At 48.0% G+C, this 27,002-nt stretch overlaps 1 protein-coding gene across 2 annotated transcripts in view; it reads left to right on the forward strand.

Annotated features, from left to right (window-relative positions):
• The window catches only part of Gpt2 (glutamic pyruvate transaminase (alanine aminotransferase) 2), a 36,327-nt gene that overhangs the window by 1,435 nt on the left and 7,890 nt on the right, over window positions 1-27,002 (forward strand). The window contains exons 3-9 of one of the 2 annotated variants that reach the window (NM_173866.4): window positions 9,255-9,344; window positions 11,569-11,677; window positions 15,169-15,299; window positions 18,103-18,346; window positions 22,148-22,227; window positions 23,967-24,103; window positions 25,438-25,612. In NM_173866.4, the coding sequence (NP_776291.1) occupies window positions 9,255-9,344; window positions 11,569-11,677; window positions 15,169-15,299; window positions 18,103-18,346; window positions 22,148-22,227; window positions 23,967-24,103; window positions 25,438-25,612 (966 nt within the window). Of the gene's footprint in view, window positions 1-9,254; window positions 9,345-11,568; window positions 11,678-15,168; window positions 15,300-18,102; window positions 18,347-18,534; window positions 22,020-22,147; window positions 22,228-23,966; window positions 24,104-25,437; window positions 25,613-27,002 lie in introns of those variants that run through there. The other variant, XM_006530559.3, reaches the window with a different exon arrangement.

Consider the following 27,002-nt stretch of genomic DNA (forward strand, 5'->3'; position numbering starts at 1 on the left):
TACAGGCATCCAGGCACAGAACACAATGCCCTGCTAAGATACTGGGTTTTAAACTGGGTGAGATTTGGAAGGCAGAGTCAAGAGGGAACATCACTACTAAGATTAAAAAGAAAACGTTAGCTGGGTGGTGGTGGCACATGTTTTTAATTTTAGCACTTGGGAGGCTAAAGACAGGCAGATCTCTGTGAGCTCTAGGCCAGCCTAGTCTGCAGAGTGAGTTCCAGGACAGCTAGGGCTACACAGAGAAAGCCTGTCTGGAAAAATCTTAGGAAGAAGGGAAAGAAGGAAGGAAGGAAGGAAGGAAGGAAGGAAGGAAGGAAGGAAGAAAGAAGGGAAGGAGAGAAAGAGAAAGAAGAAAAAGGTCACCAGATCATTCTGATTCAAGATGTGGATGGATGGGAGGGTTTCTTGATTTTGTTTCCATACTCAGCAGATCCCAGTGTCTGCAGAGTAGCATGGTCACTCAGTATCCTTGAGTATGTAAGAAGAACTCTTAGAATCTCTCTCTTCTTTCCATTGGAATTTTTTATGAAGCCTACCTACATCAGATACCCAATTCTACTAAAAACGCTGTGTCGGATCCATCAGTGTCTATTGCTGACTCTTTGCAGGGCTGAGTTTATTTATTTATTTTTTTAGATTTGTTTTTATTATTTTAAAATATGTATATGTGTGTAGTTATGTGCACATAAGTGCAGGTGCCCATGGAGACCAGAGAAGTTTCTTGGTGGTACAAGCTTAGGCAGGTCGATTTCTGAGTTCAAGGTCAGCCTGTTCTACAGCTACACAGAGAAACCCTGTCTCCAAAAACCAAACCAAGCAAAGCAAATCAAGAGTTGGATCTTCTTGGAGCCGAAGTTCCAGGTGCTTGTGAGCCGCCTGATGTGGGAACTGAACTGGATTCCTCTGCTACTAACCTTCCACCATCTCTCCTGCCCACTGGGCTGTTTAAAGGTTGGCCCAGAGAAGGCTGGCTCCGTTTTTTTGTGCCTGACACACTGGTGGGCTAGAGACATAGAGCCTGTGCATTTCTTTTTCAAACTTTGATATCTGGGAGGCTGCAGCTGTCTCTTCTCAGGACAACAGTCTTCCTGCTAAAACAAAGCCAGGCTGAAAGTGTTCCCTGTTCTGCCCCACCACAGTTGGTTTCTCTGCATCCAGAGCTGGGAGAGATTCCAGGAATTCTTTCTATCTTTCGTGAAATAGCTGCTTTCCTGTTGGACCCGTAAAGCAGAGGATGGGGAGAGCTAGAGAGCACTGGCCTTAGTCTCAGGCCGCCATACTGTTATTCCCGCTCCATTGCCCCCCAGTTCACTATGTTTTGGGGGGATGTTTTAGCGGCAGAGAATGTGTGAGAATGGTCCAAGAGCAGGCAGTGCTGTGATCAAAGGCAAGAAGCTGGGAAGTTCTGGGTCTAGCGGCAGGTTAGGGATTGATGTAGTTAGTAGAAGTCTGTTTGGCGGAGGGAGGTGGGGTGAATTCGATAGAGAAGATAGACAGAAGTCATTTGGACGACTCAGGACTGGACCATGCATCCTGGCTGGGCATTCGAGCTAGGAAGGGTTTCCAGCGGTGGTAAAGCTCAGGTAGGTATATGTCTTGGTCACTGGGCCAGAAGCATCCTGACTTCCAGAGCAGAAGTTCCACACTCCCAAATGTTTGAGACGTCCAAGCTAGATGAGAAGTCCTTTCTGTCCACCCCTACTCTCTGATATTTGTCTTTGTTTTGAGACAAGTTCTCACTATCTTAACAGACCTGGAACTTTCTGTGTCAGGCAGGCTGACCTGGAACTCACAGACGTCTATCCAGCTGTCTCTGTTTCCCAAGTGCTGGGAAGAAAGCCGCACACCACCATACCCTCTCTGCTGCTCTCATTCAACTTCATTAGCCATATTTGTCAGTTGTTTCTTTTCTTTTTGGAGGTTGGGGGTTCGGGGCTGGGGACTTTAGATTTTAGAGCTCTACTAACTGGAGGCAAGCACTCCACGATTGACCTAGAGCTGTATTCAGAGCCCTGTTTATTTCCATTTATTTTTTGTTTGTGTTGGCTTAGTGGTTTTTTCCTATTTCTGTTTTGAATCTCTGATGCAAATTGGACCAATATTCCAAGGGATTTGATCTGGCTGAGAAGTGTGTATGGAATACGACTCCAGGCAAATTCCATGTATTCTCTGGGCATCAGTTTCCCATTCTCTGAGCTTTGTCCCGGGCAACCTGAGGTGATGTCTGTGTTAGGTCCCAGAACCTTATGTTAGCTATGGAATTGCTTCAGTGGGTGCTCCTGTCAATATCACAGGTCAGACACGTGGCTTCGGTGTTTGTCTTCAGGGTGGCGGACAGGGCTTAGTCCCAAGCTTTTTACTTCTCTGATAAGATAGCCTGAGGGACAAGGAGAACAGGGTAAGGGATGTGAATAGCCAGGCCAGGGAGGCCATTGCACCCTGACAGCAGCTCCACCAAGGGAGAGTCTGTTTTGGGGTTTCAGATCCCATTGTTCATTGGGAATAATAGCACTTTTTAATAAGCCTCAATTAAAGGGGTTTTGAAAGGATCTGACAGTTTCTCAACCTACTTCTTTTTTTTTTTTTTTTTTCCTCTTGCTTTTTTTAAAGGCAAGGATCAGGGCTTGGTGCAGTAAAGTGAAGGAATGGCTTTATTCTTCCAGTTGTAAAAGTAAACACCAGCCAGGTGGGGTGACTGGGGCCTGTATCCTACCTATTAGGAGGCTGAGACATGGGGGTTACTTGAGTTTAGGAATTCAGGGCCAGTCTGGGCAATATAGGAACATTCTGTCTCAAAGGTTAAAACTAGAAAGTGTTTGCCAGGTAAGCACGAGAGCATGTGTTTGTTCCCCGGAGCTTCCGTGAAAAGCCAGGCATTGGTTGTGTGCACTTGTGACTCCAGTGCTGGTGGATCACACCAGGAGGATCCTGGCATCCTCCTGACCATCCTGAGGATCCCTGACCAGACGCTAACCTACTCAAACCAATGGGAAACCCTGTTTCAAAACTTGAAGTGGCTGACTCCTGAGAAACCACACCCAAGGTTGGCCTGTGACCTCCACTTGTACACATATACACACATGCACCTACAGGGACATGTACAAAGTACACAAAACAAAAACAAAAGCTCACACAGGGCAGAAGGTTTAGAATTAGAAAAGACTGGTTACTTTTGTTGACATCATTGTGTGGTTATGAGGATAAAACGTGTGGAAGACTGCGTTGGCCTTTCTGAATCTCTCAGTGTGCAGCTTTCTGGGTCAGCTGTAGCTTTGCTATAACAAATGATCCTGAATGGAAAGAATTCAGCTTTACTGACAGTCTTAGTTAGGGCTTTGCTGCTGTGAACAGACACCATGTTCAAGGCAAGTCTTATAAAGACAACATCTAATTGGGGCTGGCTTACAGGTTTAGAGGTTCAGTCCATTATCATCAAGGCAGGAGCAGGGCAGCATCTAGGCAGACATGGTGCAGGGGAAGCTGAGAGTTTTACATCTTTATCTGAAGGCTGCTAGTGGAAGACTGATTCTCAGGAAGCTAGGTTAAGGGTCTTACAGCCCACACCCACAGTGACACACCTACTCCAACAAACTCCAACAAGGCCACACCTCCTAATAGTGCCACTCCCTGGACGAGTATATGCAAAGCATCACAGAAATCTTTTTTTTTTTTTTTTTTTAAAGATTTATTTATTTATTATATGTTAGTACACTGTAGCTGTCTTCAGACACTCCAGAAGAGGGAGTGTCAGATCTTGTTACAGATGTTTGTGAACCACCATGTGGTTGCTGGGATTTGAACTCTGGACCTTTGGAAGAGCACTCGGGTGCTCTTACCCACTGAGCCATCTCAACAGCCCCTTTTTTTTTTTTTATGATTTTATTCTGATGCCTTTATCCTTGGCATATAGATGATGTTTCTTTTCTTTATGTTGTATGTATTCTAATCCTTTCTCAATTCTCCATGTTAAAGCAAGCAAACAACAACAACAACAAAACCCTCAGAAAACAAACAAACAAATAAACAGGTTCTCTTGTAGCCTAGGTTTTCCATCCTGGAATGCAGAAATCTTTTTTTATTTTTTATTTTTTAGATCTATTTGTTTTAGATTTTTATTATTTTATGTGTATGTGTGTTTTGCCTGTCTGTCTGTCTGTCCATCCCATGTGTGCTGGTGCCTGTGAAGCCAGAAGAGGGTGTCAGATCCCCCAGAACTGCCACTATGTGGGTGCTAGGAACCAAACCCAGGTCTTTGGTTAGAGCAGGGAGTACTCCGATGAGTCACGTTGCCTTTCCAGCCCTGTTCCTTATAAATCTCCGCTTTTCTTGTTGTCTGCATGAATTAAAAAAAAAAAAAAAAAAAAAAAAAAGTCCGGGCGTGGTGGCGCACGCCAGCCTTGTCTACAAAGTGAGTTCCAGGACAGCCAAGGCTACACAGAGAAACCCTGCCTCAAAAAACCAAAAAAACCAAAAAAAAAAAAAAAAAAGGAAAGAAAGAAGGAAATAAAAAAGAAAGGACATTTAACACTCCTTGGTGTGGTAGAGGAGGTTTGTTGTAGACATGAGGGAGAGCATAGCCAGAGGCAGGGACATCTGGGGGAGTCCAGAATGGACATAACCCTGAGCCAGACCAGAGGAGAGAACTGGGAGAGTAAAGGGTGGATGACTAGAGAAAGGGTGAGGTACCTAAATTAGGGAAGGGAAGCCCAGCCCCTGGGCTGGAGGAGTTTAGGGTAGGGGGTGGGGCATCCCAGCCATACCCTGTAAAAAGTCAGGACTGGTAGATGCTGGAGATCTTGGCAGCCAGACCCACTTTGATATGTTAAAGAGGCGCTTTGTTAGGCATTTGTTCTCCGTTTGAGACTACCATTGCAAGAGTGTTACTCTGTGCTAAATCTCAGCTTCTGTTAAATGAACCTGTTTTCAGGACCTGTGGGATCTCATTGGGTTTTGTCTCCAGTGCTTCTTTCAGGACTTCCTTCCTGCTCTAGTCTGATTAATTGTCCATTTGAGTCTGGGATCTAGGGGCCTTTCAAATAGTTTCTGGGGCCTGGGAAGGCCTCACTTCCACCCTGTGCCCAACTCCTTTCCTGTACCCACACTTGGTCAAGATTTATTTGTGTGTGTGCACATGTATATGTTTGTGTGTGTGCATGTATGTGTTTGTGCATGCGTGCGTGCGTAAGTAGAGGTGCCCACAGAAGTCAGAGGCATAGAGCTAGTGTAGCAGAGGGTGTAAGCTGCAGGGCATGAGTGCTGCTCCTGTGTTCGGGTTGTCTGGCAAAGCCTTAGAGCGCACTCTCCCCACTGAGCCTTCTCTGCAGCCTCTGTACACTTCTTCTTCTTCTTCACTTCCTGTATTTGCTTTGGTTTTTCTCTTTGTTTGGTTCCCGCCTACCTTCTCTCACTCGCAGGCTCCTTATTTACTGTATTAGGAGTGTTTGTTGAATCAAAGGGAGACCCTGGCCTTCTTCAGCATATCTCATGAAATGCCTGGGCCATCCCTTGAACAAGAAAACTAACTTGTTTTTATCCCTGCCTCCTCTCCAGGTTTACCAGGGTGTGTATAACTGACAGGTGTGTGTGTGTGTGTGTGTGTGTGTGTTTGTGTGTGTGTTTGTGTGTGTGTGGGTTTGTGTGTGTTTGTGTGTGTGTGTGTTTGTGTGTGTGTGTGTGTTTGTGTGTGTGTGTGTGTTTGTGTGTGTGTGTGTGTTTGTGTGTTTGTGTGTGTGTGTGTGTTTGTGTGTGTGTGTTTGTGTGTGTGTTTTTGTGTTTGTGTGTGTGTTTTTGTGTGTGTGTTTGTGTGTGTGTGTGTTTGTGTGTGTGTGTGTGTGTTTGTGTGTGTGTGTGTTTGTGTGTGTGTGTTTGTGTGTGTGTGTTTGTGTGTGTGTGTGTGTTTGTGTGTGTGTGTGTGTGTGTGTTTGTGTGTGTGTTTGTGTGTGTGTGTGTGTGTGTGTGTGTGTGTATTTAACATGGGAGCTGGAGAAGAGCAGGGGATCCAGATTTGATTCCCAGACCCCACACTCGGAAGCTCACAACCATCTCTAAATTGAACTCCAGGGGATCTGATGCCATTTTAGCCTCTGAGAAAGCCTATACTTGCCCCTGCCTCCCAAACCCTAGGATTAAAGGCATGCACCACCACCTTTTTTAAATAGCATTTTTCTCGAGTGTGTGTGTGTGTGCACGTGCATATTTTCTTGCACATATAGGTGCACACATGTGTAGGGTGCATTAGTAGCCATATGACAACATTGCTATCGCTTTTTAGATGCTGCATACCTTAGATTTTGAGACAGGGCTCCCGTTGGCCTGGAGCTCATTGGTTCAGCTAGGTTGGTGAACCCCAGGAGTTCACCTGTCTTCACCTCCCCAGTACTGAGATGACAAGCATACACCATTGCATTTGAGGTTGGTTTGTTGTTGTTTGTTGTTGTTGTTGTTGTTGTTGTTGTATTAAATGTGATTCTGTGCGTTGAATTCAGGTGGTTGGACCTGAGACACAGGCACCAATTGAGCACCTCCTCAGCCTTCCTGTTTTGATAACTGCTTTTGTCTCGCCTTGTTCCCGTCTGACGTGTCCACCAGTCCAGTGTGGCCTTTAATGCTGTTGGACTGTGGACTGGAAGGGCGATGATAAATCTTTTTCCTTTTCGTCGGAAGAAGTATTTCACCACCTTCCACCCCTGCAGAAGTGAAAGTGACAAGAAGAGCCCCGCTCCCTTCCCTAGGCCCTCCCCTGTGCTGCATGGGATGCACTTGGGAGCTATATGTGTCCAGGTGTGTTAGACAGAGGGACTCACACTGTATGTCTGTTAGTGTCTCTGTTGAGGCGCTGCGCTGGGGGCACTGAAACACCGTGTGTTCATACAGGCCTGGATAAGCACTTTGGGCCCAGTCTGGGGTATCTTGGTGTTTCCCAGCCCATGTTGAGCTTGTCTGCCCAGAACGCTCTTCTTAGTGGCTGCTCTTGGCTATGTAGAATGGTCTGCTTGTCTATTCAAGGGGGCTAGTTTCCTGCCCCAGGCTCATCTGTCATGCAAAGTGTCTATAGTCTGTGGGCACAAAGCTCCAAGTATGGAGGTGCTTAGTCTTCCCAGGCTTGGTGTCAGCAAGCCCTGAATTGGCTGAATAGTGCCGGGGGAGAGCACAAGGAAGGGCCATCCTGGGCTAGATTCCAGGCATTATCTCCTCCTGTATTGTGCTGGCCTGGGGCCCAGGCCTACAGCTGTGTGTTGAGTCCTGGCTTTCATTGCTGTGACAGATTTATTTTTTACTGAAGAATAGGCTGTGGGGTACCACAGAAGTCATCTATGCTCAGGAGCAGTAGAAAGCTCCAGTGACTTAGAGGCTGATGCTGATCCAGAGCTCCTCAACTGGAACCCAGGCCAGTGCTAGGGCGCGCGAGCCTGCCTTCTGGACACTGTGCCTTAGGTAGGTAGGTGCCTCGTATCTCCCACACTCCCAGCCGTGGCGCCTGCCTATGGGATGAGCCTTGCAGCCCGCATTCCCCTCTCTCCTGCTCTCACCCAGACCCAGCCTGGGGCAGCAAGTGGTGCCACCACCTGCTGTGGTCTAGTGGTGTTTGACTGCCAGAGTAACGCTGCACATTGGCCATCTCTGAATAGCTCAAAAAATGGGACACAAGTTACGTGCAGGGTCCCCTGTCTCCCAGACACACCTTTCAGAGACTTGAGCTCTGTTTCTCGTGAAGCACTGGGGCCTTTTCTAGGCTGCTTTTCTTGGCCTGCTATGCCTTGTCATGTAGGGATGTCAGACTTAGGTGGCAGCTCTTTCTCTTTCTGGCCCACTGTGCTTTTTTTTTTTTTTTTTTAAGTTGAGAGGTATTCAACTGTAAAAAAGCATGGTGGGGAAGGGACAGATGACTCAGTAAGAGTGCTTGTTATGTACACATGAACCTGAGTTCAAATCCCCAGCTCCCAAGCAAAAAGCCAGGCATGGTCTCACCTGTACCTGAAACCCGAGTGCTGGTAGGAGTGGAGACAGAAGGATTGCCAGGGCTGGCTATTGATCAGCCTAGCTAAAAACCAGTGAGCTCAGGGGACAGGGGGGAGATATCCTGTCTCAGAGAAGCAAGATGGAGAGTTTTGAAGGATAGCTCAAATCCTCCTCTGGCCTCTACATGTTTGCCCATAGTCAAGCACACACCTGAGTGTGGTGCACATGTATGCACACACGTACACACATGTGGATACGCACATATACTGTGCACAGCTGGGACAGGAGGTGGGCAGGCTGTCCCAGCCTTCTCCTTCCTCCACGGTGACATGCAGGGCCTCCGTCCTGGACTAGCTGTGTAAGGCTGTGTTTATTCCTCATTATATTTTCAGTTACCTGGGCAGGTCCTTAAACCTGTCTAGTCTATGCCTCCAGGCTAATTCTGGATTTCTCAGGCTGTGTGTGTGTGTGTGTGTGTGTAATCCCATGTTTTCACATCTCCATGTTCATTTTTACCTTTGTAGCAGCTAAGTGTCTTTTCCTCATCTCCCAAGTGACATCCAAACATCTGTTAGTTCCTCTGTGACCCCTACGTCATTACCTCATCTGTCCTTACTCTTAAAAAAAGGAAGAAGAAAAGGAAACTAGCAAATTTGCAAAACCCGGATTGCAAGAGAGCAAAGCCAGGAGTTAACTCCTGGGATGAGTGTCTTCTGGAGGTGAACTTGAGCCCAGCATCTTTAGCCCCTTGTGTGTGGTTTCAGAGTGAACCTGCTTGGGCACAGGGGACAGGAGCATCTAGGCTCTCCACCCTTGACATTCCGCATGTTTTACTGCTGGCTTCTGTTCCTTCTCTACTGCCATTTTGGTCCCAGTGCCTTCTTTTAGACATCCCTGTAAGGTGACAGGCCATGGATCTGTCTCTGGATGTCCCGGCCACTGAACAGCTTTTCCAATTTGTCCAGAAAGTGGGGGCATACAACAGAGTAGTTGCTAATCACGCTGACTCCGAGTTCAAATCCTACTACAAATCCATTTGTGACACTGAACAAGTTTGTTAGTCTTTTGAAGCCTCAGTTTTCTCACTTGTGAAATGGGTTCCCTTGGCCTTCCTTGTGGAAATGGTTGTGAAGATTAACTAGGGTCAGGCATGTCACAGGCACTGTGCTTGACATTTGGGGAGGGATCAAAATAGGATTGCTTATTAATATCCTGTGGCAGTGCTCCAGCTTGTGTTAGGAATGTAGGGTCTATGAGTCGTTAAGTAACCACCTGCCACCTTCTCTCTGCAGGGTATCAAAAAACCATTCACTGAGGTAATCCGAGCCAACATTGGGGATGCCCATGCTATGGGCCAGCAGCCAATCACCTTCCTCCGTCAGGTGAGCCAGCCCTCAGCAACAGGCCTCTGGGGGCCCTGAAGTGGAGTGGGGGGAGGGGGACCAGAATTCCTAGGGGATGGGGAAGAGACCAGAACAGCAAGCACTAGCTAGCATCCCTCAGGGGTGTGCCACAGAAGTAGCAGCCCTTTCAGGTACCTGGTGTCCCTGTTTCTCTCTCTCAACAATTCCCCTTCCATTGTTATCAAAAATACCTTAACACACTTTGGGGTTGGTCTGGGATAGGACACTCCCAGAAAGGCTCTTCTTCATCATTGTTAGGTCTGGGGTCCTGGCAGAAGAGCTTCGGTGAGGGTTCAGGTATACATGTGGACAAAGAGATGCAAGCACAGGGGGGTGGGGGCAGGTAGCCCGGGGTGAAAATATAGCCCCAAGGGAGCCCCTGGGTTTGAGTGTTGGATCTGCTGCTGACCGACTAGTGGCCTTGTGCATGTGGAAATCCTCAGGGTGCCTTGGAGGGCAGATGGAGGTCAGCCTCCAGCCCAGCAAAAAGTGGAGGTTATGGCAGCCACAGCCACCTACTCGCATTGCCTCTAGGGTAATGCAGCTCCCTCCCAGGGACTCTAAGTGATGGTGGTGTCAGGCTTTATGTCTGAATATCAATGGCAAAATGTTGCTTGGGGGCTGGAGAGATGGCTTAGCGGTTAAGAGCACTGACTACTCTTCTGAAGGTCCTGAGTTCAAATCCCAGCAACCACATGGTGGCTCACAACCATCCGTAACAAGATCCAACTCCCTCTTCTGGAGTGTCTGAAGATAGCTACAGTGTACTTACATATAATAAATAAATAAATCTTTAAAAAAATGTTGCTTGGGCTGACAGTACAGGATCAGCAGGCAAGAGATAGGAAAAGCTTGGTAGGAAAATACCACTGGGTAGCCTGAAGTGAGGTAGGAGACAGAGCAGCGATAGGAAGCTTTTTCCTGTAGAAGGACTGGGCCTGTTTCTGACCAAAATAACAGTCCTATATGTGTAAGGTCCACAGGCTAGGGCAGGTAACAGACTTTGGGAGTGGACAGCTTTGTCCCCTTTTCCCAACCCGTGTCACCACCTTCAGAAGGGGTACAAAGTGGGGCTTCCCTCACCTTGGGGCAGAGGGCTTATTGGAGCCAGAAGGCTCCAGTCACACCCCCTGCAAAACAGGAGGACATGCAACAGGGTCTGAGGGATACCCTGCAATCATTGCTGAGTTTCAGAAGACTGGAGATGTGTGTGTTAGGGTCCAGCATGTGGAACTGGGGGACAAACAGTACCTCTGCCAGAGGAGAGGCAGGAAGAAGGCCAAGGTCCTTGATTGTAAGCAGGAGTGTGGATCTGGTCTTGGGTGGCGAGTAGGTTCCCCAGGTCACTTGCCTCTACAGGCTGTAAAGGACTCATCCCCAAAGCCAACCCAGCCCCGGGGCCACAGTTGTCCTAACTTGTCCTGCATGGTGTCAGCTGCTCGAAGCCATCATCTGTCTCTCTGATCTTCATAATGCCCCTGGGAGAGGGGGAGGCTAGGTTAGTGCTCATTATACAGAGGAGGAAAAGCCAAGAAGCTGGTTTGTCACCTGACTGGTATCAGAGATGTGACCGGTTCTTCCCTTTAGTAAGCCTGGCGTGGTCCCTCAGCTGCCAGCTTTAAACAGGTGTGCGTGGTTTTACTGGCACCTAGTCACACAAAGCCTTAAGCTAATCCTCTCAGTTTTCATGTGTTGGGTGATTTTGTGTTACAGGGAGGAAAAGCCGTTCCGGCTTTCAGATCTGGGGATTAGTCCAAAGGAAGACAAGGAGGAGGAGGTCTCAGGCTATGTGTCTTCAGGGGTCTTACAACCTTGTTCCTGTCAGCAAGGGTTTGCTTCCCACTGTGGCTTGGCCCCTTGCCTAAGAGACCCTCTCGTTCTTATGATCCTGGACGTTTGGGTCCAGTGTTTGTAGATGAGTGGGAACCAGGGCAGTGGCGAACCCTCATGTTCTACCATGACTTCTCCTTTGGCTCCCCACTCTTGGGCCAGGCCATGGTTGTGTTGCCTCTCATCCATCAAATTCTCTCCTGCTGCTGAGAGCCAGCATCTTGCTCTTTGGTACCCTGAGCTCCTTCTGCCCAGCCCTCATGGAGAGGCTGTGACGCAGTGTTTGGGGTTGTTTTCTTCTCACTTTACCTTGCTCGGTGTCCTGAGTGCTTGGGTACCATATTGTAAACTCAACTGTACCGTCTTTCTATAGGTGATGGCACTCTGCACCTACCCAAACCTACTAAACAGCCCCAGCTTCCCAGAAGACGCTAAGAAACGAGCGCGGCGGATCCTGCAGGCTTGTGGTGGAAACAGCTTGGGTGAGGCACAGCTTGCAAGGCCCTCGAGGATGTGAAGTGAATGTGGGTTCCAATGGGTCTGGGCCTATCAGCAAACACGTGACTGTTGAGTGTGTGGAAGGTGGCTGATGTTCAGAGTGTGTACAGATGCATACTCACCTTCCCGTGTACCGAGGCAGTGATCGATCATGCCATCTTTTGGTGAGTCAGGTACTTAAGTATAAGTACCTCCATCCTTCTGAATTCAGGCTTGTTTAGGCCAGCAAAGGTTTAGTTCAGTGACCATCAGGAGGCTAAATAGAATGTCAGTTCCCAGCGTTGCTCAAGTTTCTTGTGTCTGTGGCATTGTCTGAGGATAGGAAGCATCCGGACTCTCTCTGTCTTTTTCTCCAGTTTAATTGTTCCCATTACCCCTCCACTCCGCTGTTTTCCTTCCACCCTGCCTCTGTTCCTCCTGGTAGAAAGCCCAGGCCCAGGGCCAGCGGTTTGCCTCCTGATAGAGCACCAGGTACCTCAGGCTCCATAGAAGAGAGTCCTGGGACTTGACCCCCTGTGGATGTGAAAATGGTATTTTTCCTCCCTACCCTGCTTGAAATCCAACTCTTGGCCTCTAGCTCTTTGTTCTCATCTCATTTTCTTTCCTGTTTATCTCCTCTGCTCTTTCCCCAGTGCCTGTACAGCTTTCTTAAAGCTTTCTTAGGATGTGTGCCCTGATATTCTGAGGTCCAGAGCCAAGAGTGAGATAGATATTTTTTTCTGAATTGCTTTGTCAGCCCTTTGGTCTCTGCCTCCCTCCATGTTCCCTCCCCACTTTTCTGCTCTGTCCCTTACTGTGGGCTCTGTGCTTATGTGCTGGCCGTGGTGTCTCCATCAGCGCTCTTGGTTTGGGCACGGTGGTATCTCTGTTAGGAAAGGGCCGGTGTCCCCTGCTTCCCTGCCTGACAGCCTGAGCTCTAGACCATAGGCTGGCAGGGAGCAGCGTGTGTGGCAGGGCATTTCTTCCCCTGTACCCTCCACCCAGCACAGAGGATAAATGTGTTTCTCAGAGACCCAGTAGCCCTGAGATTTCCAGAAGCTCTGGGGAGGCAGGGGGAGGGAGCTGGCTTTATGTGTATCTACTGTGAGTGGGGAGGGAATGGCCTTTGACCTTTGTCCTGCCCACTAAATCTCATCTATTGATTTTTGTCCCTCTTTGTCAGCTAGAGCTAGGGGGTAGGTGGGAGGCCATGCCTATGGAAGGGCGCTCTAGGGGTGTCATAGCAGACCAAGAAACCATAAGGATTTTGTGGTCTACCGGGCCCTGTCCCAGGAACTCGTGAGTGCAGATGAGGGCAGTGCATTCTGAGCCTTCTTCTCATCTTTAAACGAGGATGTGTTTTCTCTCCACCTCCTGCCCTTGTAAGAAAGGCTAGTGTGTCTGCTAGCACTTCATGTTAGGTGACAGTACAACCAGGCCCTGCCCACTGCAAGGAACATCCCTCTTAAGCATGGATGCTGAGGTCTCACTGTCTGACTGAGCCTCAGGCCACCCAAAGTGTTTCCCGCCATAGGAGGAACAGGAAGTGGAATGTGTCTGTGTTCTCTGGAAGCATGCTGACCTAAGTGCCAATTATTGAATATGTATATGGAGGGTTTTAAATTTTTTTTTTGTTTTTTTGTTTTTCGAGACAGGGTTTCTCTGTATAGCCCTGGCTGTCCTAGAACTCACTTTGTAGACCAGGCTGGCCTCAAACTCAGAAATCCGCCTGCCTCTGCCTCCCAAGTGCTGGGATTAAAGGCTTGAGCCACCACCGCCCAGCGGGTTTTTAAATTTTTAAGCATTTTAATTTAATTTTATTTTATGTATATGGTCATTTTGCCTGCATATATGTCTTTACACCACTTACATACCTTGTATCTGTAGCAATGAGAACACTGGATCCCTTGGAACTAGAGTTACAAACAGTTGTAGCCACCATGTGGGTGTTGGGAGTTAAACCCAGGTCCTCTGGAAGAACAGTCAGTGTTCTTAACCGCTGAGCCATCTCTCCAGTTCATTTATAATTTTTTAAAAAATTTTATGTATGTGTTTTTGCCTGCTTTATCTGTGTGTGTCCCAGCTGTGTGCAGTGCCCACTGAATTAGAAGACAATGTCAAATCCTCCTGAAACTGGAGTTACAGGACGCAGTAAGCCACACCTGTGCAGAGGGTGAATCTGGGACCTCCGCAAGGACGGCAGGTCCTCTTAACTGCTGAGCTGTCTTAAAGTTCACCCATGCTTTCCTCATGACCTTTAAGATTGTTTTTCCTTAGCCAGGCATGGTGACTTGCCCTTTAACTCCAGCAGTCAGGGGGCAGAGGCAGGCAGATCTGATGAATTTGAGTCTAGCCAGAGCTACATAGAGACCCTCTCTTTAAAAAAAAAAAATGTTTCTTACTAATGCTCTCTTTATTGTCCATCTGACAAGCAATTCAGTCCTTATGTTGTGTCCTGGATACGAAATATCCAGGTGGGAGCTGTGGGAGTTGTCTTACCCCACTCAAGACACAGCTTAGAGCAGGCGCTCTTCCCCACACTGAGGGACACAAGTGGCTGAGAGGAATGGCGCCTCTGTGCTCATGGAGTGTCCTTCCACTTTTGAGAGAAGCAAACAGTAACAATAATCGGGCTGGAGAGAAGGTGCAGCCGTTAGGAGCCTGTCTTGCTTTCCAGAGGACTGGAGTTGAGTTCCGAGCACCCACGTAGGACTACTCACAACTGCCTTTAACTCCTGCCCCTGGAGGGTGTCTAGTGCTTCTGGCTTCTGCAGGCGCTTCCACTCACGTGCATACACCCACACACATATACTTACACACACACATAATTCTTTTAAAAGTGACTCCTAAGGATTTTATATGTGTGTGTCGTTTGGAGCTTTCATGACTTACCAGATAAGAGGCAGAGAGCTAGAGGACTATGTATAGAGAGAGATGAAGAGAACAGACTGGAGCTTGGTATGGTGGAGCACACCTTTAATCTCAGTGCTCAGAAGGCAGAGGCAGACAGATCTGAGTTTGAACTCAGCCAGGTCTACATAGCGAGTTCCAGGCCAGCCAGGGCGATATACAGAGACCCTGTCTCACAAAACCTGACAATAATGACCAAAGGTTGACAGCCAGGCTCGAGAGGGGGTGAGTGCAAGAGAGCTTGCAGATGCCCACCAGAGGGGGGCAGCACAGCGTGGGCTTCAGGACTGGGTGTGAGCCAACAAAAGGTGGGGCTGGGCTATTCAGGCTGGCTAGGGAACTTGGTACTTTAGAAACCAAGGCTCAATATATAGAAGATGCTCAGTAAACCCTGGGTGGGAGGATGTGTGGGTGGATGGATGAGCCCAAATAAGTAGGTAAGCATCTTGCCATAGCCCAGAGGAGTAAGAAAGAGGCCCCACCTTAGTGTTCACCGCCATCTTTATCCGCAGTTGACTACATGGCTATCACACTTACTCTATTGAACATCTTGCCTCTAATCCTCATCTTGCTTGTCGTCTCACAGGATCTTACAGTGCTAGCCAAGGCGTTAACTGTATCCGTGAAGATGTGGCAGCCTTTATCACCAGGAGAGATGGTGTGCCTGCAGACCCAGACAACATTTACCTGACTACTGGAGCTAGCGACGGTATTTCTGTATGTGCAAAAGTGGCCTTGTTTGTTTGTTTGTTTTTCATGACAGGGTTTCTCTACGTAGTCCTGGAACTCTCTTTGTAGACCAGGCTGGTCTCAAACTCACAGAGGGCTGGGACTAAAGGCATAAGCCACCCATTTGTATACCCAGTGTTCACTTAGGTGATGAACAACCTTGCAAGTTAGGACCAAGTGCTAGGCAGGCGGGATATAGGCTCGGTAGATAGAGCAGGCCACCCTCTAGTACTCCTGTCCCAGTAGCTTCTAGTCCCTGATAGTTTGCATGGCCCTGGGTACAACTGTAGCATCAGTTTCCTTCAGAGGCTCTGGCAGCAGGCCCTGCTGCCGGGGAGCTATAGGATCCCTGAGGTTGCTTGCTGGCCTCTTTGTTGCTCAGCACATGCTGTGTTCTTCCTTTGCTGCTCGGTCTCTGCTTACAAGCCGGTGTCATGACAGACTAGCATTAACACACATACATAAAGGTCACCCCCCGAGTGTTCAGTTTCTGTTCTGTAGTGAAAAGGACATATACTATAACAGCAGCAGGAGCCATAAAGGCCCTCGGAAAAAGACCTAAAGATGCAGCAATGTATGGGGCGGGGGGGGGGGCGCGGAGGCAGGGGAGGAAGTGCTTTCTAAGCCAAAGATCAGTGTATGCAAAGATCTTGATCTGGAAAGAGGCCCAGTGTTTTAGAAATGAGTCTCAGGTAGGTGAGCTCACACAGTGGGGGATAGTTACCCAAAAAAGGGCCAGGGAAGCAAGTCCTGGCTAAGTTCTGTAGGGTCCTAGAAGCCACGCTCAGGATTTAAATCAGAACATTGGCACTTCAGTAAAGGAAGGGAGTCCACACGATTTAATCAACATGCAGCTCAACTTTGGCCTGGCCAGAAAGAGCCAAGTAACAGTAACTGATGGAGCGCTTAGGAGATGAGGAGCCGAGCAGCAGCAGCATGGGGCACGTGGACTAGAATCAGTGGTTCCGTGGCTGAAGAGTCTGCTGTGGCGTGGGCCACGTGGACTAGAATCAGTGGTTCCGTGGCTGAAGAGTCTGCTGTGGCGTGGGGCATGTAGACTGGAATCAGTGGTTACATGGCTTGAGACTCTATTGTGGCACGGGGTGGGTGGACTAGAATCAGTGGTTCCGAGGCCGAAGACTCTTCTGTGGCATGGGGCATGTGGACTAGAATCAGTGGCTGTGTGGCTGAAGAGTCTGCTGTGGCTTTGGTGAGGTGGGCTAGAAACAGTGGCTGAAGTCTGAAAGTGTAGGCTTGTGGAGGGTTTTTATTTGTTGGCTGGTTCTGTTTATTCCTCAATGCTGAGGATCAAACCTGGTTCTTAGGATGGGGCAAGTGCTTCGCTTACTTAGCTGTGCACCCCCCATTCACTTTTGGCATATTTCTCTTAGGCTCTAGCCCTCTGCTAAGCACCATTAACTTGTGCATTCTTCCTATGAGCTGAGCAGTGGTTGCTATTATCTTTTCTATCTTATAGGGGCTCTTTGTCTCCTCACAGGCTCTTGTTTTGGAGTTGAGTGTGTGTTTCCCAGAGCCTTGCAAGTAGATAATGCATTAATCTCCTACTTGAGCCCATGAGGAAGTAGGCCCCGAGACAGTAAGTGCGCATCATACTGTTCAGTCTGGCGGGAGTCTCGCATCACGGAACTGAACCTCAGATGAACCCTGTGCATATGGAAAATGGAAGCTCTCCCAGCAGACGGTTTTAGCTTGCTGACTCCGAGAACCATTGCCATTTTCACCAACACCTCACACGACCCCACGGTTTCTTTTCTTCTTTAAGATTTATTTATTTTATGTATATGAGTACACTGTAGCTGTCTTCAGACACACCAGAAGAGGGCATCAGATCCTATTACTGATTGTTATGAGCCACCATGCGGTTGCTGGGAATTGAACTCAGGGCCTCTGGAAGAGCAGTCAGTGCTCTTAGCCACTGAGCCATCTCTCCAGCCCCTATGGTTTATTTTCTTAAGAAATATATAAATATTTACCCCACTTTGCTTAAAAATGGGTGGAAGTACCTATCACCTGGTAGCTGGTGGCACCATTTCACCAGTCTCCTATGTAGGAGTCTTAGGTGTGGGCCAACTGATGATTATATTGATAAAGTTGAGTTTAAATGAGAATACCAGGGTGAGGCATGAATAATTCTAGGGCAGGACCAGCTTGGAAACTGTTTTAGAAAGTGTTTGCTTGTTTGGGTGTCTTGAGACACGGTCTCACAATGTAGCCCAGGCTGGCCTCAAACTCATTATGGCCCTGCCTCAGCTACCCAAGCCCTGGGATTATGCATGTATTGCTGCATACCTGTCACGTGTCCAGTCCTCACTACATGCCATGCATTAGATCAAGAACTTTAAGACAGTCTATGTTTCGTACTGCCCACAGCAGCCCTCATGTTCCTGTTAAGGAAACAGAATCAGGGAGCTGCAGTAACCTTGATAGGCTTGCACTGGAGGCTGCAGCTAGACAGCCGGGGCTGCAGCTCATCTGGCTTGTCTGCCCATTGCCTCTTGAAGGATGAGAGAAGCAGCAGGAACCCTATAGATTAACTGTGGGTCTCAACCTCTTTGGGGAATGTTGACTGACCCTTTCACAGAGGTCACCTAAGACCACTGGAAAACAGATATTTACATACGATTCATAACAGCAGCAAGATTACAGTTCTGAAGTAGCAATAAAAATAACTGTAGGGTTGGGGGTCACCACAAGATGAGGAATTACATTAAAGGGTTGTAGCGTTCAGAAGGTTGAGAACTGCTGCTGTAGATTTTGCTTGTTGTTGCAGACAATCCTGAAGCTCCTGGTCTCCGGTGGTGGCAAGTCACGGACCGGCGTGATGATTCCCATCCCCCAGTATCCCTTGTACTCCGCGGTCATCTCTGAGCTCGACGCGGTGCAGGTCAACTACTATCTGGATGAAGAGAACTGCTGGGCTTTGAATGTGGACGAGCTCCGGCGGGCATTGCGGCAAGCCAAAGACCACTGTGACCCTAAAGTTCTCTGCATTATCAACCCCGGAAACCCCACAGGTCTGTACTTGACTCTCTGGCCACGTTCTTAGGGGCTTGGAGTGGCTGGTGTGCCAGACACTTGACTACTCAAAAATTAAGTTACGCAAGGTTTTCTCTGTTCCAGTTTCCCAGTTCTCTCCAGATTTGCTAACAGCTGTGAGCCTCGCCCCAGGCCACCTCAGGAGATGAGAGGCTGGTATCTTTTTTTTTTTCAGTTTTTGTTTTGAGCAGGGTTTTTATTCCTGACAGGACCTGTTCTTTTTCATATTTTACATCCAATTGTAAAGACTCATCTCCTTGAGGTTATTCACACAGACTATCACCACTCAGTCTAAGGTTGTTTTGATGCTAAGTTCCTCTTGTTTCTCAGCTGGATTCAGAATGCTGGTATATGAAGTTTGGCTTTTCCTTTGAGAGGAAAATTCAATATTAAAAAAAAAAGAGCAAGCAACAACAAAAAAGCCTGTTTCTAGACATTGAAAAGCACTCAAATTTTGTATATTTCTTTTAAAAAAGAAAAAAAAAAAGGATCCATCCCTGCCTGTTGTGACTCCCAAGCTGCTGGCTCGTGTGTCTCCAGGGCTCTTTGGATCAGAGAGCAAGCACTCCTTTCTCCTTTGTTGAGCTAAATTGAATTGAGGCCAGAATACATTAGAGTTGATTGTGGAATCTGCTGCTCTGAGATGTGAAATGATGCTGCAGTCTGCTGAAAACAAGCACTTTAATTCCTGCGTGCAGGCAGAGGTGTAACTGGTGCAAACACTGGTGTGTGTGCTCCCGTGCCTTGGTAGGGGAATGGAGTTCTACCCACGATGTACTTCAGGGAAATGACACAGAGTTGTATTCTCAATTGTGCTTCTAGGCCAGCATCACAAAGCGAGCTTTGAGAACCTCTCAGACCAGTCCAGACAGCAGTCTTTACAGCTGAGGAGAACCACTTCCTTAGGACTGTGGTTCCTAAACTTTTAAAGCTTGTTAAAGTGAAAACTATAGACTGTGCTCACTGACACTTTAATGACTGGGCTAGGGCTGGAGAATTGGCAGGTCTACTCAGTCCAAGATGACACTTGTGCTGATCCCAGGGCCACACTTGGAACAGCAAGTCCGGCAGCATTTGTATGCTGAGTCGGCTGTTGAGTCAGTACTTTTTTGTTTGCGTCTTTGGAGACTGCGTTCCTGTCTGGTCACATACTTGCTCTGTCATCTGGGCAGGCCTCAGACTCAGAGCAGCCCTTCTCCAGGCTCTGAGTGCTGGGACTACAGGTGATTGCCTCTGGCTTGTCTTTTAAGTCAGGATTTTTTACTCAGGCATTTATCTAAATCTTTTTACTTAGCTGCCTTGGAGAACATACCTCCTGTTCTAAGTAAAGAGATCCTGTGACTGTATATTACTATAAGTAATATTCTCTCTCCCTCCCTCTCTCTCTCTCTCTCTCTCTCTCTCTCTCTGTCTCTCTCTCTTTCTCTCTCTGTCTCTCTGAGACTAGGTCTTACTATATAGCTCTGACTGTCCTGGAACTTACTATGCAGACCAGGCTGGCCTTGAACTCACAGACATCTGCTTCACTGCCTCCCAAGTGCTGGAACTAAAGTCATGCATCACCATGTCTGGCCTCATGAGTCATCCTTATGAGATTAACTTTTAAGTGGGCAACCATCTTTCCTTGCTTTCTGGGGTCTTAATGCATGGAAATCAGTCAGCTGCTAAAAGAGGGTGGGTGATAGGAAATGGAAACTTTCCAACCACATACCATAGCCAGCTTGGTTAAAAGATGCCAAAGAGACTTGAGATGTTAAGCCAGGGTGCTTCTGGTTTCAAGACGAAAATCCAACTCAAAACTGAAAGACCGTATGGTGGAGCTGTGGAGCCCGGGCATAAAGCAGTAACCTGAATCAACATTATTGTGTTTGCTTCTCAGCTCCGCTGTCCTCTGAGTTGGGTTCCTTCTTAGAATCTGTCCTTGGAGGGCCTCAGCAACTCCAGCCATTGCTCATCAGATGAAACCTTAGAACACATCTTCTGTGATCTCACTGAGAGCCGTAGCCCAGGAGCTCACTGACTCTGGGCTACGGACTCTGATAAGACAGCTCTTTTACTTATTCACTTAGAAGCCCTCCTTAGGCTGGCCTCGAACTTGCAACCCTCCTGCTTCAGCATAGCAAATGCTTGTGTTAGAGGTGTATGTCATTACACCTGGAGGTTGGGCCAGGGCTATTCCTCTTATCTCCTGCTGGGGTGTCCTCATAGGACATCTGTGGTATGTTATAGGAGAGAGGAAGTGTAATCACAGATGTTTCTGTCAGTTTATAGGGAATTCCTTTTGCCCATCTTCTGGTTTGGCCCTTAGGCACTTCCTTCCAGCTTTCTGGACCTGTATCAAAGCTGTGTCTTATGTCTCCTCAAACAGGGTGTAACCTGACCCCTGTAAAGCCATATATGACTTTCTCTTATTCTCTCAACTGTTCATGTTTGTCTCTTTGGTGTCTTCATGTGCAGTGATTGCTGAGTCCCAAGCCCTGGGTAAGCATAAATTTGTCTTTATTTTCAAGTGTGCGTTGTGTGTAGCAGTGGAATTCTTATATCTTTCCCATCCCTTTTCCTCTACCAGTCTGAAGCCTTTTCAAGAGTCTGGCCCTTCAGTTCCTCTTTGTGTTCCCCTTTGCATTTTGTGAACATGTTTTGGTATATTCTAGTGCTCACATCTCTGCTTGTATTCCATTCGGATATAGTTAGGAGATCACAAGACCCCACTAAGGGTTTGCAGGCTGCATCTACCCACAAACTGGTCAGCCCCTGTCTGCAGGAGTAGTGCTGGTTCCATGTAGAAATCATTCTGTAGATAAATATATATACATTTTTTTCTTTTTAGCCACAAGGTAACATTCTACATGCTTTTCTCCATTATGTCTACACATGCAGAAATTATTCATGTGTATAGATCTATATTTGTGCATATATGTGTAACATACATATATGCTGTACACACAATAAAGAAATCAGCAAGCCCGACTGAGCTTCCTGGTCTTACTCAAAGCCAGAGGAAAACTCGGGGAAAGTTCCACTCCCACCTTCTTACCCTTCGCTCTCTGACCCAGTGGTGAGCCTGCAGGCTGCTGACCTAGTGTCTTGCTGTTTGAAGCCACTCTCTGACATGGGTAGTGGGTGTGTCTTCCCTGTGGTGTTGAGGCACGTCCTGAGGAAGCCAAGAACAGCAGTGTGTTCTCTCAGTGTGCAGAAGCAGCTGGCCGGAGGCACCAGCCTGGCTCATTCATTCGGTGTTCTGCAAGCACTGATTTGCGCACTCAGGGTAGATGCTGAGCTAGGATTAGCTTGTCACTTCCTTGTGGGCGTGTGCATCTGCCTTTCTCGGAAGACACCCACAGCTTTTCTTCAGTAACTCCAGTTCAGTTACCATCTCAACCAGTCCAGTTTGCTTCATTGCTTGCTGCTGGCGCGCAGTCCAGGAGCGTTAGGGACCTGATGAACTCCACTCCGTCAGTGTTAGTTCCTGCTTGCTGTGACACTCCCATGCCTTCCTGTCCTCCAGAGAAGACACACATCCTGCACACATGTGCACATGGCAGCCAGATGTGAAAGGCCATTCCTTCCCCGTGTCTGACTTCATTGCGTTGGTCAGGAGTGGAGCCTGTAGCCATGACTGGAGCTTGGCTTTGCTGCCTTGCCCAGGAGGTAGGAGGGTGGTCTCTTGGGATCTTCAGGGAACTTAGGACACCCAAGTGATTTGGGTGGGAGTATTATTTGGGGACAACTTACATAGCATTACAACCTACATTTTGGTTTTCTTGGGGATTTTGTAGGCCAGGTACAAAGCAGAAAGTGCATAGAAGATGTGATTCACTTTGCCTGGGAAGAGAAGCTTTTTCTCCTGGCTGATGAGGTAAGAGCAGTCCCGAGATTGGTGGGGACATTCAGAGAGGGAGGGGGCAAGCCCTCTTGTATAGGGGGAATTGTTATTATTCAGGTCTGATGGTTCTAGAGCCATAGAGAACGTCCTAGGCAGAATGATTCTGGGCAAGCAAAGGTGAGGATGTTCATTCTTATCCTATGAACTTGGGACATAAATTATCTCTCTGTCGGTTCGGACTCTAGTTGTATTGTACACACACACACACACACACACACACATTCTCTGTATATATGGGAGACTGAGAATTCACTGGGTAACCCAGGCTACCCTAAACTTACTGTATAGTTTAGGCTGGCTTTAGATTCACAGCAGTCCTCCTGCTTTAGTCTCACAGTGTTGAGACTACAGAATTTTAACAGATTATTTTAAACTTGGAGGAGGAGATGATGATGATGATGATGATGATGATGATGATATATATATGGTTGGAGCCTGGACTCAAACTGTGTCTTCCAGATCCTTCTCCTTTCATCTCTGTATGTTGACTATCTTCCCAGCCTTGAAAGCAGCTTTTCACCCTTGTAATTCCAGCAAGTTTACACCTGATTGGTTCAACTTGAGCCATAATTATTGGGCCAACCACTGTAGCCTGGGGTTGCAATGTGCAAATTGGCCAGGCCCAGGCCAGGTGCGAGTTCTCTGCCCTTCCCAAACTTCCACCTGGAAAGCCAGGGGGCCTCCCTGAAGGAAATGCAGGGGCTCCTACCTAAGAGGGGTGTGTGTGGGGGTAGCTGCCCTGTAGGGGAAGAGGCTGAAGCCACTCCTAAGGCACAGTTCCCTGCCTCTTGGTGGTCCCTGCCTTCCTTCTCATTTACTCTCCAGCACTTTGTGAGCCTGGGAGGATGTCAGGTCTGTAACTGTAACTTCTCGAATGCCAATCACGAGGCCTGGGCTTCCCGTTCTTTGTGTGATTTGGAGGAAACTGAGAGTCCGTCGTAGCCATTGACGCTTTCCCTTCATTTCAGCATGTTTATTGTCTCCTTTCTCTTTAAGCACCCTGCTCCGTTACCACATTTAATTTGCCATAAGTAATCATCGATCTAAAAACCTTACTTTCTAAAGATAAAGAAAGAGGCATCAGTGAGACCTGGGGATTCCCTCTGGAAGTGTGCTGACTGGGAGGAGGGCAGGCTTCTGACTGCCCCACTGACGCAGCCAGCCAGCTTCCCTGAGTGTGGAATAGGCGGGGTGGCTGTGAGTGCTAGATCCAGAGACAGGGAAGTGCGGGGGTGTGCTCTGGCAAAAAGAGCAGAGACAAACCTGGCAAGTGGCATAAAGGACATCCCACAGAGTTCACCCCAGAACAGAGGGCAGGGGACAGGAAGCTGCTCCCACTCATAGAAGAATGAACAACGCTTTAGGAGAACATTTGCTGGGGAGGATGGAAGTCCCTGGTGTCACCACTGGCCTGATGCATCAGACAGGCAGGCTAGAAATGGGTAAATGTAGAAGTCAGGGGAGCTCCTGGGCTGTCTTAGGATCCAGTCTGAGGCTTGTTCTGGAATGTTCCTTCAGGCACATTCTGACTTATGTGTGGAAATAGCATCGGAAGTGGGGCTGGCTGGCTTGTTCAAAGCTGGATTTTGTGGCCTTCACCTGACAACAGGTTAACTCCGTACCTATGCACCTCTCCTGGGTGTAGACCGTTGGCTACTCTGAGCCACAGCCTTCCAGAAGGACTCATGGCGACTGTCATGTTTCCCCTGCAGGTGTACCAGGACAACGTGTACTCTCCAGACTGCAGATTCCACTCGTTTAAGAAAGTGCTTTACCAGATGGGGCACGAGTACTCCAGCAACGTGGAGCTCGCCTCCTTCCACTCCACCTCCAAGGGCTACATGGGCGAGTATGTCTGCCGCTTCTCCTCTCTGCCACGGGCGGGTCTGTGGTCCCAGTGCTTACACTCTCCTTTCTGCCTGCTGCTCTACTTGTGGTCCACCCACATGGTTAGAAAGCAGCCTTCATCACTTGCCGCTGGTGTAAGAATCAGGAGACAGACTGTATCTCTCTGGCAAATCTAGTGGTATAAGAGCCATCCCTGTACAGAGGCTCCAGGGAAATGCAGCCAGGCTCAAAAGAAACCAGACTGTGGATAAGTGATGGGAATGAAAACAGGTCCCGTAGCAGCTCTGAGTCTGGAATCTTCTGCTCTAACGTTGCCTGAAGTCTGAAGGTCCATGAAGAGAGGAGTTAGATGGATAGGTACCAAGCTCTGTGTGCAAGACTGCCTTAGCACTGGGGTGGTTATAAGACCGATATTTGGGGCCCATATTTGTGACTAGTGTTTACTGAGCACTTACCCTGAGATCGAGGCACTGAGGACTCTGCCGTCACAAAGCCAGTGTGTTACCAAGGAGTGAAGAACAAGGCAGAGAGGAAAGCTATGCAGCCGGTGGAGAACTGAAGTCAGAGAAGAGGTAGGACTGCCAGAAGGTGGGACTGGAGTAGGAAGGGAGACATTTGGGGGAACATTCTAGGTCGAAGGAATAGCATATGAAGCCTGAAGAAATGTTTTGGTAGCCAGGCGTGGTGGCACACGCCTTTAATCCCAGCACTCGGGAGGCAGAGGCAGGCAGATTTCTGAGTTCCAGGCCAACCTGGTCTACAAAGTGAGTTCCAGGACAGCCAGGGCTACACAGAGAAACCCTGTCTAAAACAAACAAACAAACAAACATAAAACAAAAAAACAAACAAAAAAGAGAAATGTTTTGGTTAGGTCAAGGGAGCCACCTCCTTACATTGTTTTTGGTTTAATTTGATGTAGATTAAGTGTATATGAGTTAGGTTTCAGGGAAAGCAGCTCTAACAGAATAGCCCAAAAGTATAGAGGTTCAGAAAGGGTGACAATGTATTTTTTTTGGACATAGTTGTTCAGAGATCCCAGGAAGGCAGAAAGGCAGAGCCGGCTCCTTGAGGTGGTTTAAGAACGGTGGCTTGTGAGTCTGCTTCTTCAACATGTAGTAACCACCCGTCAGACGAGAAGGGAGAAAAGGAAAGAGAGTTCTTGCTTCTCCCTGTAAGAGAGTGACTTGTAGTGACATGTTCACCTAACACTGGCCAGAACTCAGCCACAGCTGCCTGCTGGGTATGGAGGGTGTGGCGTTAGAGATCTGGTGTCCAACCTGCGTTTATGAGGGCTTCTTCTAACTGGCGGTGGGCTCCTCCCTCTCGTCTCTCCAGGTGTGGCTACAGAGGGGGCTACATGGAGGTGATCAATTTGCACCCCGAGATCAAAGGCCAGCTGGTGAAGCTACTCTCGGTTCGCCTCTGTCCGCCAGTGTCAGGACAGGCCGCCATGGACATTGTTGTGAATCCACCGGAACCAGGAGAGGAGTCCTTTGAGCAATTCAGCAGGGTAAGTCAGCTTGACCTGTGTCCATCACTGCTATTGCCAGGGTCATGGTAAGTGAGCAGCCACCACTCCATGTGGCCCTGCATCTGATGGTGTGTCTGGGTGTGTCCACCCGCAGCCATCTTTCAAGGGGGCACCCTAATGTCTCTTGGTTGTTGAACCACTCTCATGAGTTAAGTCTAAAGATGTAACAGAGATGCAACAGTTTGGAAGTGGGAAGACTTCCTGTGTGAGTCAATGGACTTTTCTTTTTCTCTGTGAGCATCGTAAAAGTCAGTTCCCAGATGTGCCCCACCCCCCTTTGGAGAGGCGTGTGTAGGGGGAGGTTGGCTTGTTTGTTTTTTTTGACACAGGGTTTTGCAGCCAAACCATTTTTTAAGTCAAGATCCTCCTGCTTCAGCCTCCTAAAGGCTAGGATTATAGGCGTACCTACAGCACTCCCTTCTCCTCGACAGGACTCCCTCCTCCTCCTCTTTTTTGTAGTAAAATACAAACAACTGAACTTTTTTCTCGTTTTAAATATACACTTCTATCCTGCTGTAGTAAATACCTTTAATCCCAGCACTCAAGAGGCAGAGGCAGGAGAACCTCTGTGAGTTCAAGGCCAGCCTGGTTTATATAGTAAGTTCTATGACAGCCAGGGCTATTCAGAAAGACCCTGTCTAAACAGACAGATGGACAGATAGACAGTTCTTTTTTTTTTTTTTCTTTTTAGAGATTTATTTATTTATCTATTTATTTATTTATTTATTTATTTTTGTGTATGAGTACACTGTAGTCTGTTTTCAGACACACCAGAAGAGGGTATCAGATCCCATTACAGATGGTTGTGAGCCACCATGTGGTTGCTGAGAATTGAACTCAGGACCTCTGGAAGAGCAGTTAGTGCTCTTAACCGCTGAGCCATCTCTCCAGCCCCAGACAGGCAGTTCTGTTTCATTAAGGAAAGCCACTCAGATGGTTGTGCAGCCCTCTCTCATCCCATCCATTTCAAGAACTTTTATCCCCACTTGACACATGAGACCTAGTAAACACATAGTCTCCACTCTCCCATTCCCCGGTTCTTGGCAGCCAGCATTCTACTCTGTCCCCATGAATTCCCTAAGACACATATGTATAGGTGGAATTACACAATGTGTGTTCTTGTGTGACTGGCATATTCCACTCGGCACAGTGTCCTCCAGGTTATCCCTGTGGAGGCCTGCCCAGAACAGCAGAGGTCTCTTTGGGATTGAAGGCTGGGGCGTATGTCACTGTGTGGCTGCACCACGCTTTGTTTATCTTCTCATCCTCAGCTCTCATCTTAGTTTCCCTCCTGTACAACAGAACTTACAGGAATTCTGATTGATTCTCTTCCAGCTTTGGATGCTTGTCCAGCTCTGGGACTGTTGCC

This window comes from Mus musculus, chromosome 8, assembly GCF_000001635.26.
Source record: "Mus musculus strain C57BL/6J chromosome 8, GRCm38.p6 C57BL/6J".
Classification (NCBI taxonomy): domain Eukaryota; kingdom Metazoa; phylum Chordata; class Mammalia; order Rodentia; family Muridae; genus Mus; species Mus musculus.